Raw genomic sequence first — 12,227 nt, 5'->3', positions numbered from 1 at the left:
AGCCCTGGGAACAGGGAGTAAAAATCCTGAGAAGTACATGGAACAAATAGGGGCTGCAATAAGGGTGGAGTACTTGCAGAAAACAGCACTGCTTGGAACCGCCCGAATACTCCGGAAGGTGCTCAAAAAATAAGAGGTGTTCACCTTAGTTCACTGGTAGTGGACAGCTGACGCTGTAGTACATCTCCAGCGTTAGAAGCTGTGCAAAGGCAATTATAATAATGATAATAATAATAATGGTTTGAAATTTTTCCACAAGGGCAGCAATTTTGGGGGAGGGGATGAGTCAGTTACATCGACTCCAGTGTCCAATTGATACTTATTTTATCAACCCCAAAAGGATGAAAGGTAAAGTCAACCTTGGCAGAATTTGAACTCAGAACAAAGAGAGGTACGCAATATACCGCTAAGCATTCTGTCCAGCAGGCTAATAATTCTGCCAGCTCGCCATCTTATTATAATAATAAATAATAAATAATAATAATAATAATAATAATAATAATAATAATAATAATAATAATAATAATAATAATAATAACAACAATAATAGTAAAAGAAGTGAAATAGAATCAGTGCATATGTTTATTCTTGACATTGTGACTCTCCCAAGATTCAATAAAATTTCTATTAAATGTTTTACTTCGGTTGAAGTAAAAAAAAGTTTTTAAAGAATAAAGTAACATACACTTGGAATTTTTCTCCTGTCTTTCGAATCCCATGATCCAACGAGAACACCAACTTTTTCCAGATCCTCTGCTGTCATATCTGAAAGTCTATCCCTGAAATTTGAAAAAGGTCAACAACATAAGAAAATTTAAGAAATATCTTTTGTTGTGTTTATCTTTTTGCTAAGGGTGATTTTATGATTTTATGTGTTCATAATAAATAAAACAAATTAAATAAAATAAGAGCACTCATATGATGACATAATATAACAAGGCTTTTACTATGAATGAGACCCAAATATGTCCCAATCAATTACAGGGCATCAACTGACTGAACTACATGCTTACTCTGTAGATTTTAGACTTTAAATTATTTCAAAGAAAGATTCATAATTCATTCCTCATCGTTATTTAATGTCCATCTTCCATTCTAACATTGGTTAGATGGTTTCACAGGATCCTAAAGATTAAAGGACTGCATCATGTTCCAGTGCCTTCTTTGGCATGACTTCTTCAGTTGGATACCCTTTCTAATGCCAACCACTTTACAATGTGCACTGGGTGTTTTCTCATGCTACAAGTACTAGTGAGGTCACTATGCAGCTCATGAAACTATGAAACTGAAGAAGCAGGGGCAGCTTTATGCTAAGAGGTGAGAAGTGGGTGGGAAAGAGCAATATCTTGTTGTAGAGGAGTTACATGGCTACTCCCATTTAAAAGGGAGAGTGGGAAAGAATCATTTGTATCACCAAAGAGATAGTAGTGAAGAGGTAGTAGTCCAAGTGGCCACTCAAGGTATAAAGTGTACAAAAATAGTCTATCCAGTTTTATTTAAGCTAATATTATGTCCATGTCACTTAATTAATTTAAATAAAAAGCAGTGGAATCTTGACTTTAGCACAGAACTTTGTCAGTGAACAGGTCGCGGTCACAAAGTGACGAAAATATTTTGACAAATTAAATTTAAATATTGAAGTGAATCTAACGGTTTTTGTGTGTTATTTTAAATGGCTTATAAACACCTTCCACGCTGCAATTGTTTTCGTTCCAGCATGCAATCTCAGATCAGGTCACTTGCTATGCAAGTACATCTCCGCAATTATTGTCATTGTTTTACTCTAAATCAGCTTTGACCCAGTAGATGTATAATCAAAAGGATTCAAGCTCTGATTATTCCATTATTTTATCATTCACCGTGTATCTAGGATTGTCATTGTACAATGCATCATTTCCTTTTAAGCTAGCAGAGTGTAATTCAAGGAAGATGTAGCTGCTATTTTTAGCCAGTCGAGTGTTCACATAGAGACTCTATTACTGGATTGAAAATGGAATTGTAGTAAAGATAAATAGGTGGCTACTAGCTTTGATATACAGAAATTTTACTATATCTTAGTGACCATATCTGGTAAATAGCAATTATCATTTCTGGTAAATAGCAATAATATGCTGGGTGCATTTATTAGTCATGTAATAATGTATTGAGTAAGGAGCATTTATGAAATAAACAACAAAGACAAAAATATATTTTGAAAATTCAGTTTTTCTGAGAGGATCACAGTCAACATTGTTATATATTATTCTGTATGAAGCGTATTTCTCATGCATCAACCCTTACTTGGATGGATTTCTAAAATGCATTTTGTATATATTCATGAAAGCAATTATTTGACCAAGTTCCTCTAGATTCTTGATAAATTCATTTTCTATATCAGGTTGGTATTTGAAGCATAACTTAAGGAAAGGTACTTACATAAAATTATGATAGTAAGTTTTAGTTTAGATATGAACAAATTAAAATGAATAGTTTTGTATTATAGGATCAGAGACCATTTAAAGTTGATTGATATCAAAATTTTTTTCTTAACTTGTCATTTATTATATTATTTGTTATATTTCTTTCTTTCCACTCATGTTAGTCATTAGTGTATTATGTTTCAAATGATCTTTCCATTGACTGCATATACTGAAAAGTATAAATGTTACTTACTTATATATTTTATTGAGTTTCCTTCCAGTGTATTGTATTTCTTCATCATCATCCAAAAAATGCTGTAGAACAGAAGCCCAAGATAACAGCCGGCTTTCGGTTACATTACGAATGTCACTAAGTATGACATAATTCAGAAGATTGCCAAGCTCCGACAGCTCCATTTTGTTTCGTAAAACTTCCTAAATAAGAATAATAATGAAAATAATAGAATTAAAAATTTATGCCATTAATACAGAGACACAGTAACAAATTTAGCTTTCATTGTTAATTATTTAAATGATTGAAACTAAAAGTATTATTTGTTGTTTTGTATAAAAACTACTTCAAATTAAAATAAACTTATACAGTGTTTTCCAGAAAATATCTTATTTCAGAAGCATATACAATTTTACTAGATCGATAGATCTTTTTTTATTGAATCAGTTACCATCACTGTATTAATATCCAATACAGATTTAGGTACCTATTAAGTCATAAGTTCTGAAATGTGGCAAATATTTTATGCCTCTGGAAAGAACATTTAAATTTATGTAGGCCTCATTAGAAATGGAAACCTCATATAAAAGTGTTGCTTAGGATCAACTATGGATCATAAAGTAATACCAACCTATGTCTTGATTTCTTTTTTTCTTATACCTACTATAAAGCAGAATCCTTCATCAAGTAACTAGCTCACCTTTGAGCAGCATTTAAAGATTTCAGCTTTTAAGAGTTTAATTGGCTCCAAGTTTATAGAGAGTATATAAGAAACATTTGATTGAATTCAATAGATTTTTTCAAAGGAATTAAATAATTTTCATGTTTGAGTCTTTACAAAATAAGATTTCTTCAGAATTGATTGACTCATGAAATAATTAAGTGTTTAGCAAAACTAGCTTATACCAATTGGTAATTATAAAGAAGCGATATGGCAGAATATCATACAACAACTATATTAGCAAATGAAAATGCATACATCTTTTAACATGACAGTACACCATAATATCTGTGACTAAAGTTAGGTGATTGATGTTATCAGAACAACATATGAGTGATTTAAATTTTTCAGAACACTCAACCTTAATGTTTATTTAATCTTAATCTAATTGATAAATATTTGATAACTTGAATATATATATATATATATATATATATATATATATATATATATACATATACATATCTCATTTGTGAATCATATATCTGAAAAAGAAGCACACTATAAAGAATAGAGCAATAATGTATTTACATGTGGTTAAATATATGGTTAAATATATGTGGTTAAATATCAGTCATAGAGTGACTAATGATTATGTATCTGTAAAGTGAATAAAGAGCTAAGCTTTATGGATGGCTCCCCAGTTTGAAGAGGGGTTATATGGCCTCCACCAATAAAGTCTGACAAGTTATGCATGCGAAACTATTGGTCACTTTATGATTGGACATATATTCAACTGCATATATTTAACTGCATATGTGTGTGTGTGTGTATTGCATTTTTCAATAAGAAACTTCAAATTAGATTAAATTTGGTTTCTTATGTCCATCCACATATATACATGCATCTCTGTATCACCTTCAAATACATACAGAAATAAATGCAATAATTATAATTTTAAATAATATTATACAATACAAGCAGTAATTCAAACAGGAAAGAACAACATGTTTACTGTTATTTTGGACTGCAATATATAGACCTGTTGCCATTTTCCATCTCTCAAATTGCTGCTCATAATGTCTTATATCATTCTACTTCAAAAATTTTAGCAGACAGTTCATTCATAACTACGGCTTAGTTCTACTGAAACTGAAAATAATATAATTTTAAATTTCATAAATTTCTTGAAATATAGTGGAGTTACCTTCATGCAATATTTTGTCAAATTTCTAGCTTCTCCTTCAGGAAGTTTATTTAAATGACTGGCACCAATCATTTTACAGAAAAATTTCTTGTTTTCACCAGACAATTTAATTTGTCTCAGAACACTGAAAGAAAAAGATTCAACACTTGTTTTTGACTTACATCTATGTTTACATTTATTTCATAACACAGTTTGAAGTGGGGAAAAAAAATCTTGTCATATCATTATCATTGTCACTACACTGTCTGTTTGTAGTGGTGGGATTGCCAGTGGCGACAGCAAATAATAAATATTATACATGATTACCTTCATATGTAATCTAATAGCCTACTGTTGACTATGGTTCTTCCTCCTTGAACCAAGATACATCAACCATACATATACATGTCCACACTAACAAAGATGTATTTCTTGTATATCAGTTTTAAAGCCACTAATGCCAACTAACACTTCTAATATTACACAATCACTCTATTTCAATCTTCAACTTTTTTCCTGATATTTCTCTTCTAGTATTTTATGTTTTATCCATGCTTCACACATTTTATCTTTTCCATGAGAAGATAATCACTTTATCTTTATCAGAAGTATAAGTAATAGTCAGAAATCAAGTGATGTATTCATAAATCTCACAAGAGATATATTGCCTAATCATTTGGTCCTTAGCAATGCTGAATAACCATCAATTCTTATGAGAGCTTTATGGATTCCATCATCTTGTACATATCTCTCAGTCTACATTTTTGTGCATCCCTCCTACAATTTATCTTCTGATGCACACCTCAATGTCTTCCTTCTTGATTAAACTTATAGTCTGCTTTATGTGATGCCCCACCTAGCCTACTTCTTTATCTCATAAAATCTCCCCTTCTTAGACATGTTTCAGGATATCACATTTCAAAGACAGACTTCATACCAGGCATGGTCCCAGGAATTTTTTGAAAGAAGGGCACAAGGTCAGAAGAGAATACAACTCCAGGAAAAAAAGGGTGTAATAACATTATTCAGAAGGGTGCACATCTTTTCTTGAAAGGGGACACATGCCCCTCAGGCCCCTTCCTCTGGGTCCACCCCTGCATACAGTCACTTTTAGCACAGTCTCATAAGTCAGCCATCTTACCAACTGAGGAAATATTCCATCACAAACAATTTAAACAGGAACTTGAGTAGCAAGTTATAAATATAAAAACATTTAAAATTACAAAACATACTCCAAAATAAAATATATCAAGTTTATATAATGATGCAAAATATCTTTGTTTACCTAGGTTTGATATATTTTAGAAGACAGGATGCTTCCTTTATGAATTTGGTTTGGTTTTCTTCTCTTTTAAACTCTCTAACTGGGAGGACCATTTTAGCAAGTAACCTTTCCTGACAAAACGAACATCAACATTTACTTCCAACATATATGTGTAAAATGACTACATAAACATCATCATCATCATTTAAGGTCCACTTTCCCATGCTTGCATGGGTCTGACGGAATTTCTCAAGGCAAATTTTCTACTAGCGGGTTACCTTTCTGTTGCCAACCCTCACTTGCTTTCAGGCAAAGTTATACTTCCCATGGCCAAACATGTTTTTCATGGAAGACTAGAAACAAACAACATCACATGTATGATGGTGGTGCTTGTTTGCAACCATCACATATCAAGATAAGGGTACACACACACACACACACACACACACACACACACACACACACACACACACACACACACAGACGCATCCAGTTTTTATCCAACATACTCACAAAACTTTGGTCAGCCTTAGGCTATAGTATAAGACACTTTCTCAAATGCAACATGGTGGGATTGAATCCAAGACCACATGGTCAAGAAGCAAACTTCTTAACCACACAACCATGCCTATGCCTATACTCTTTTAATTGTTTCAGTCATTTGACTGTGGCCATGCTGGAGCACCACCTTTTATCGATCTCTTTTGCCAAACCGCTAAGTTACGGGGACATAAACACACCAGCATCGGTTGTCAAGCGATGTCAGGGTGACAAACACAGACACACAAACATATACACACACACACACATACATACATATATACGACAGGCTTCTTTCAGTTTCCGTCTACCAAATCCACTCACAAGTCTTTGGTCAGCCCGAGGCTATAGTAGAAGACATTAGCCCAAGGTGCTATGCAGTAGGACTGAACCCGGAACCATGTGGTTCGTAAGCAAGCTACTTACCACACAGCCACTCCTATTCCTATATACATAATACAAAGGAGTCACAACAACTGATTGAGCCATGTGCTACGTGTGAGACACATATGCTTACGACATACAGAGCTACTACAGATAGGTAGAGTTTAAGTACAATTACAGGAGCATAGCTGATTTAACATGCATTTCATTAACTGGTAATGCTGTATTCAAATACAAACACTTAACTCTGGTTGAATTATCACAGAATCATTGGCTGTAATAACAGGTATCAAATATTAGTTAATGTGTAACAACATATCCTACAATTAACTCATCTTAAACACGTTCTCTTCATGAAATGCTTATCTTGACCGAATATGATGAATTTCATGGCAACTAGCATTATAATTACATAATTTATTATGATGGATTATATATAAAGCATGGTTGTATCAAGCATTTACTGACTGCCTTTTCTGTATGGCATGTTATATATATATATACAGCAGCATTTATCAACAGTTAACTGGATTTATTCAGTTTATAGAATGAGAAAATAAGTATTTTGAGGTGTGTTTTTATTTTTTAAAAGAACAAACCAAAAACAAAAAAAAAACGACAGAAAAAAACAAAAAGAAAAAAACAGAAGTAGATTTGATAAATTGATTGACATATCTCACTCCACTTCAACAATATCCACTTCAGCATCATCATCATCATCATTCTCCACCTCATCATCATCCTCTCCTCCTCCTCATCATCATTTAAATCTGCTTTCCATGCTAGCATGGGTTGAACAGGTTAACAGTATTAGCAAGCCAGAAGACTTCAGCAACCTCTGCTGTCTGCTTTGATATGGTTTCTATGGCTGGATGCCCTTCCTAATGCCAACCACTTTACAGAATGTACTGGGCATTATTTACATGGCATCTGCAGCAGTCAGATCGCCAAGTAACTTGAATACCAAGATCCCTCAACTGAAGTATTGAGGGACAGACAAAAAAGTGTCTTGCAGTAGAGAAGAAGCATAACTGCCTCAGATTCTGGCAAAAAATAAAGAAGAAAAAAGTAAAAAGGGGGAAAAAACCCACAATTTATTTAACTATTGTTGTTGTTGTTGGCACTCCGTCGCTTACGATGTCGAGGGTTCCAGTTGATCCGATCAACAGAACAGCCTGCTCGTGAAGTGCAAGTGGCTGAGCATTCCATAGACATGTGTACCCTTAACGTAGTTCTCGGGAAGATTCAGCATGACACAGAGTGTGACAAGGCTGACCCTTTGAATTACAGGCACAACAGAAACAGGAAGTAAGAGTGAGAGAAAGTTGTGGTGAAAGAGTACAGCAGGGTTAGCCACCATCCCCTGCCGGAGCCTCATGGAGCTTTAGGTGTTTTTGCTCAATAAACACTCACAATTCCTGGTCTGGGAATTGAAACCACGATCCTATGACCGCGAGTCCGCTGCCCTAACCACTGGGCCATTGCGTCTTCACTATTTAACTATGACAATTGTTAATAATGTTGCTTGCAAATAAACTCATCCTAGGGAAAATTTATCTTTCAAATATTTCATATTTATTTTTTTCAAATTTCATTAAACTGGGCAGGGGCTAAACTCTGGCCTTTACAATATAAATGTTAGATGTTGATTCAAATTCTTACCATTTTAGTATTCACTAAACTCTCAAACTGACACATTGCAACTGCCAAATTCTGTAACTGATCATTTTTTAAGGTGATAATGTCTTTTGTTTTCAATAAAGAAAGCAGTTTGCCAAGTCTCTTGGGAACTGTAGATGCAATTTTCCGTAGATCTTCTTGGCATTTCTTGTAAATAATAATTTTCTGTTAAAATAAATAGATAAAAATATTATGGCTTAATTGCTGCCATTAACACATAATAAGAATTCTATAAAAAAAAAAAGGAAATGAAAGATCACTTATTAAATGTGTAGCTGTTTAACCCAAATCAACCCTGATCAAACAAACCTATGATCAAATGTACAGGGTTATTCAAAAAGAACAGATTTTAAATTTATTTTTAAAACAAACAGTAAGAGACTCAAACATATTCTCCATATTTCTTGATACTCTTTTACTCTTTTACTTGTTGCAGTCATTTGACTGCGGCCATGCTGGAGCACCGCCTTTAGTCGAGCAAATCGATTCCAGGACTTATTCTTTGTAAACCTAGTACTTATTCTATCGGTCCCCGAACCGCTAAGTTACGGGGACGTAAACACACCAGCATTGGTTGTCAAGTGATGGTGGGGAAACGAACACAGACACACAAACACACACACACACACACATATATATATATACACACATATATATGATAGGCTTCTTTCAGTTTCCGTCTACCAAATCCACTCGCAAGGCTTTGGTTGGCCTGAGGCTATAGTAGAAGACACTAGCCCAAGGTGCCATGCTGTGGGACTGAACCCGGAACCATGTGGTTGGTAAGCAAGTTATTTACCACACAGCCACTCCTGCACCTAGGGGAAGGTTTAAAGTTTATTCTAAAGTAGTATGCACTCAACATGAACACCATATGTTGCTTGACAAACATTGAAACATTGAAACCTTTTTCTGTGAAATTTTTATGTGATTCATAAATTTGCTTGTGACGAGGTGGATTTTTATTGAATTGGCAGCAAAATGCATGTTGCACTTGCACAATCAATTTGCATTTCTCAAACTGCAGCACACAAAAAGACTTTTCTTGTAGTGTTGCCATTTTCTAAGGGATTACACAAATGAAAATTATACAACTATAAATAAAATGAACAAAATGAAACATTAAAACAAAATTAAAATATTATTTTATTTAATGCTTAATTCAATTGATTATGTTCAGCTATAAACTTTAAGCCTTCCCCTATCAAGAAATATGTAGAATGTGTTTGTGTCTCTTACCGCGTTTGTTTTAAAAATAATTTTGAAATCTGCTCTTTCTTTTTGAATAATCCTATATTTCAAGCATGATCATTGTAAGTGAATGTGTGTATGTGTGTGTGTGTGTGTCTATTACACACACATGCATACACACACACGCACGCACACACACACATACACACACAAATACATACATACATATGTTTATGTGCATGCACACTGATACACACATGTGTGCACAAACAGACAAAAAAAAAAGCGAATGCAGTTCCTATATTGGACAGAGTCAACAACTATTGAAAAGGTAGCAAGATGCAACAAAAATTTTAGTAAAAATGAATAAATGAGTGGAAATCAGACCAGTGAGTGTGTTAAATTAATAAGGCACTAAAAGAGAATGACTCTCCCCAGACAGTAAAAAGAAAAGTCAGTTTTCTTAATTCCTCTAAATGCTTGATTATTTTAAGAATTATTTGTAATACATTAAATGTCTTGGGGAAATTTCGAACCTGGGTTCTCAATCCTAAGGTATTTTTCACTGTTATTATTATTATTATTGTCATTATTATTCAGGTCACTGCCTGGAATCGAACTCAGAATCTTGGGGTTAGTAGCCCATGCTCTTAACCACTATGCCATATGCCCGTGGGCAATAATAAAGTGAATTTTAGGGCTTTCTCCAAGGCACCTGATCAAGGCTGGAGGGTATATCAGCCGAAACGTTGTGTTATCTACATGAAATGTGTTCATAAAAGGGTGAAAGAGAAAAACAGTGACAAAAGGGTAGTGATTAACTGGTCAACTAATTAACATGAAACTAAATTAAATATGTGAGAGAAACTAACGTACTCGACCAAAAGGATATAATCTGATCACTGATCTATAAAGGGGGAAAAAAGATTCCTGTAATGGAAAAATTAATTCTGGCAGTATTACACCATCACTTCCAAGCTGTAATACTAGATAACAAAGCCATTCAATCTACAAACTTATATCCTAGAAGTGACAACATATATGATACTCCGAGTTTTTATGAAAATACTCACTTTTACATTGGTTAAATTCAAAGCCGGAAGGTTTGGTAGTAAACTGCATAATTTTTTGCTTGGTATTTTCAAGAGTCGCTGGAAAGGCACTTCGTTGAAGAAGGATAGATCAGGTAATGCTGTTACATCATCATCACTCAAAAACTGGAATTATAGAACGGAATCAATATATATATATGAAATGAATGAAAAGAACACAAGATATTTCTCAGACTCTCTGTTAACTGTTTACCACAGCAATTTACCTTAAAATAAGAATAACAGTCTTCTAATTTTTTCATGAAGTGCAAACATATTAGGGAACAATTTTCAATGGCTTTTTTTTTATTAGATTTTATTAACCCATAGGAGTGTGTCTGGTATATTTTTTTTTATTAATTACATAAGTGGGGTAAGGCACATACAATGTGGGCATGACAGAACATGGTAACATACCCCAAAAGACTTTCTTCAATGCATTGGTCACTTTCCATCCCACATCGATATATGTACATAGATGTGTGTGTGGGGGTGGAGGTGTATATATATTTACACACACACACACACACACACATACATATATCATCATCATCATTTAATGCCCATTTTCCAGGTCAGCATGAGTTAGATGGTTTGGCTGGAACTGGTAAGCTAGAGAGCTGTACCAGGTTCCAGTCAGATTTTGCTTTTGTTTCTATGGTTGGATGCCCTCCTTAATGCCAACCACTCTCAAAGTAGTAGTTATATCATCATCATCATCATTTAACGTCTGTTGTCCATGCTGGCATGGGTTGGACGGTTTACCAGAGCTGCACTAGGTTCCAGTCTGATTTGGCATGGTTTCTATGGCTAGATGCTCTTTCTAATGCCAACCACTTTACAAGGTGCTTTTACATGGCACTGCAATGAATGCTTTTCACCACCAGAGGGAACTGGTCTTAACACTTCAGTGAATGTGATAAGAGGTATGCCAGCAAACACCTAAAAAAAGTTGGATCTGGTTTATGTTCCTTTCGATTTATAAACGCTTTAGTCATTGGACAGTGTCTCTGCTGGGGCACTACCTTGAAGGGGTTAGCCAAATAGGTCAACAACAGTAATCATTTTAAAGTCAAGTACATATTCTCTTTATTCTATTCATTTCTTTTGCTGACTGCTAAGTTATGGGATTGTAAACAAATAAAGTTAGTTGTCAGGCTGAGGAGTAAGAACAAATATAATGATACACACAAATATGTTGTCTTTACACCTTTTACCATAAGAGAGAACCTTTTTCTCCATGGCAGCTGCAGAGAATTTACCTTTAGAAGCTGAAATATGTTGGAAACTTATTTTAACTAACCTAAAGTTCATTTATGCCTTATAACGATTTTGTTCTAATACTGCTGAATATATATCTGTGTGTGTGTGTGTGTGTGTGTGTGTGTGTGTGTGTGCCTGTAATTCAAAGGGTCAGCCTTGTCATACTGTGTCATGCTGAATATCCCCTAGAACTACGTTAAGGGTACATGTGTCTGTGGAGTGCTCAGCCACTTGCACGTTAATTTCATGAGCAGGCTGTTCCGTTGATCGGATCAACTGGAACCCTCGACGTCAGAAGCGACGGAGTGCCAACAACAACACAACAGCAATATATAT

General features: G+C 34.4%; 1 protein-coding gene across 4 annotated transcripts in view; it reads right to left on the bottom strand.

Annotated features, from left to right (window-relative positions):
• Positions 1-12,227, bottom strand: part of LOC106874393 (uncharacterized) — a 125,336-nt gene that overhangs the window by 80,115 nt on the left and 32,994 nt on the right. For all 4 annotated transcript variants that reach the window (XM_014922111.2, XM_014922110.2, XM_014922112.2 and 1 more), the window contains 6 exons: positions 10,611-10,754; positions 8,329-8,511; positions 5,764-5,873; positions 4,500-4,623; positions 2,653-2,834; positions 686-779 (listed from right to left, as the gene is read on the bottom strand). In XM_014922111.2, the coding sequence (XP_014777597.1) occupies positions 686-779; positions 2,653-2,834; positions 4,500-4,623; positions 5,764-5,873; positions 8,329-8,511; positions 10,611-10,754 (837 nt within the window). The remainder of the gene's footprint in view (positions 1-685; positions 780-2,652; positions 2,835-4,499; positions 4,624-5,763; positions 5,874-8,328; positions 8,512-10,610; positions 10,755-12,227) is intronic.

This window comes from Octopus bimaculoides, chromosome 5 (genome assembly GCF_001194135.2).
Source record: "Octopus bimaculoides isolate UCB-OBI-ISO-001 chromosome 5, ASM119413v2, whole genome shotgun sequence".
NCBI classification, from domain to species: domain Eukaryota; kingdom Metazoa; phylum Mollusca; class Cephalopoda; order Octopoda; family Octopodidae; genus Octopus; species Octopus bimaculoides.
This window is presented reverse-complemented; position numbering and strand designations above follow the sequence as displayed.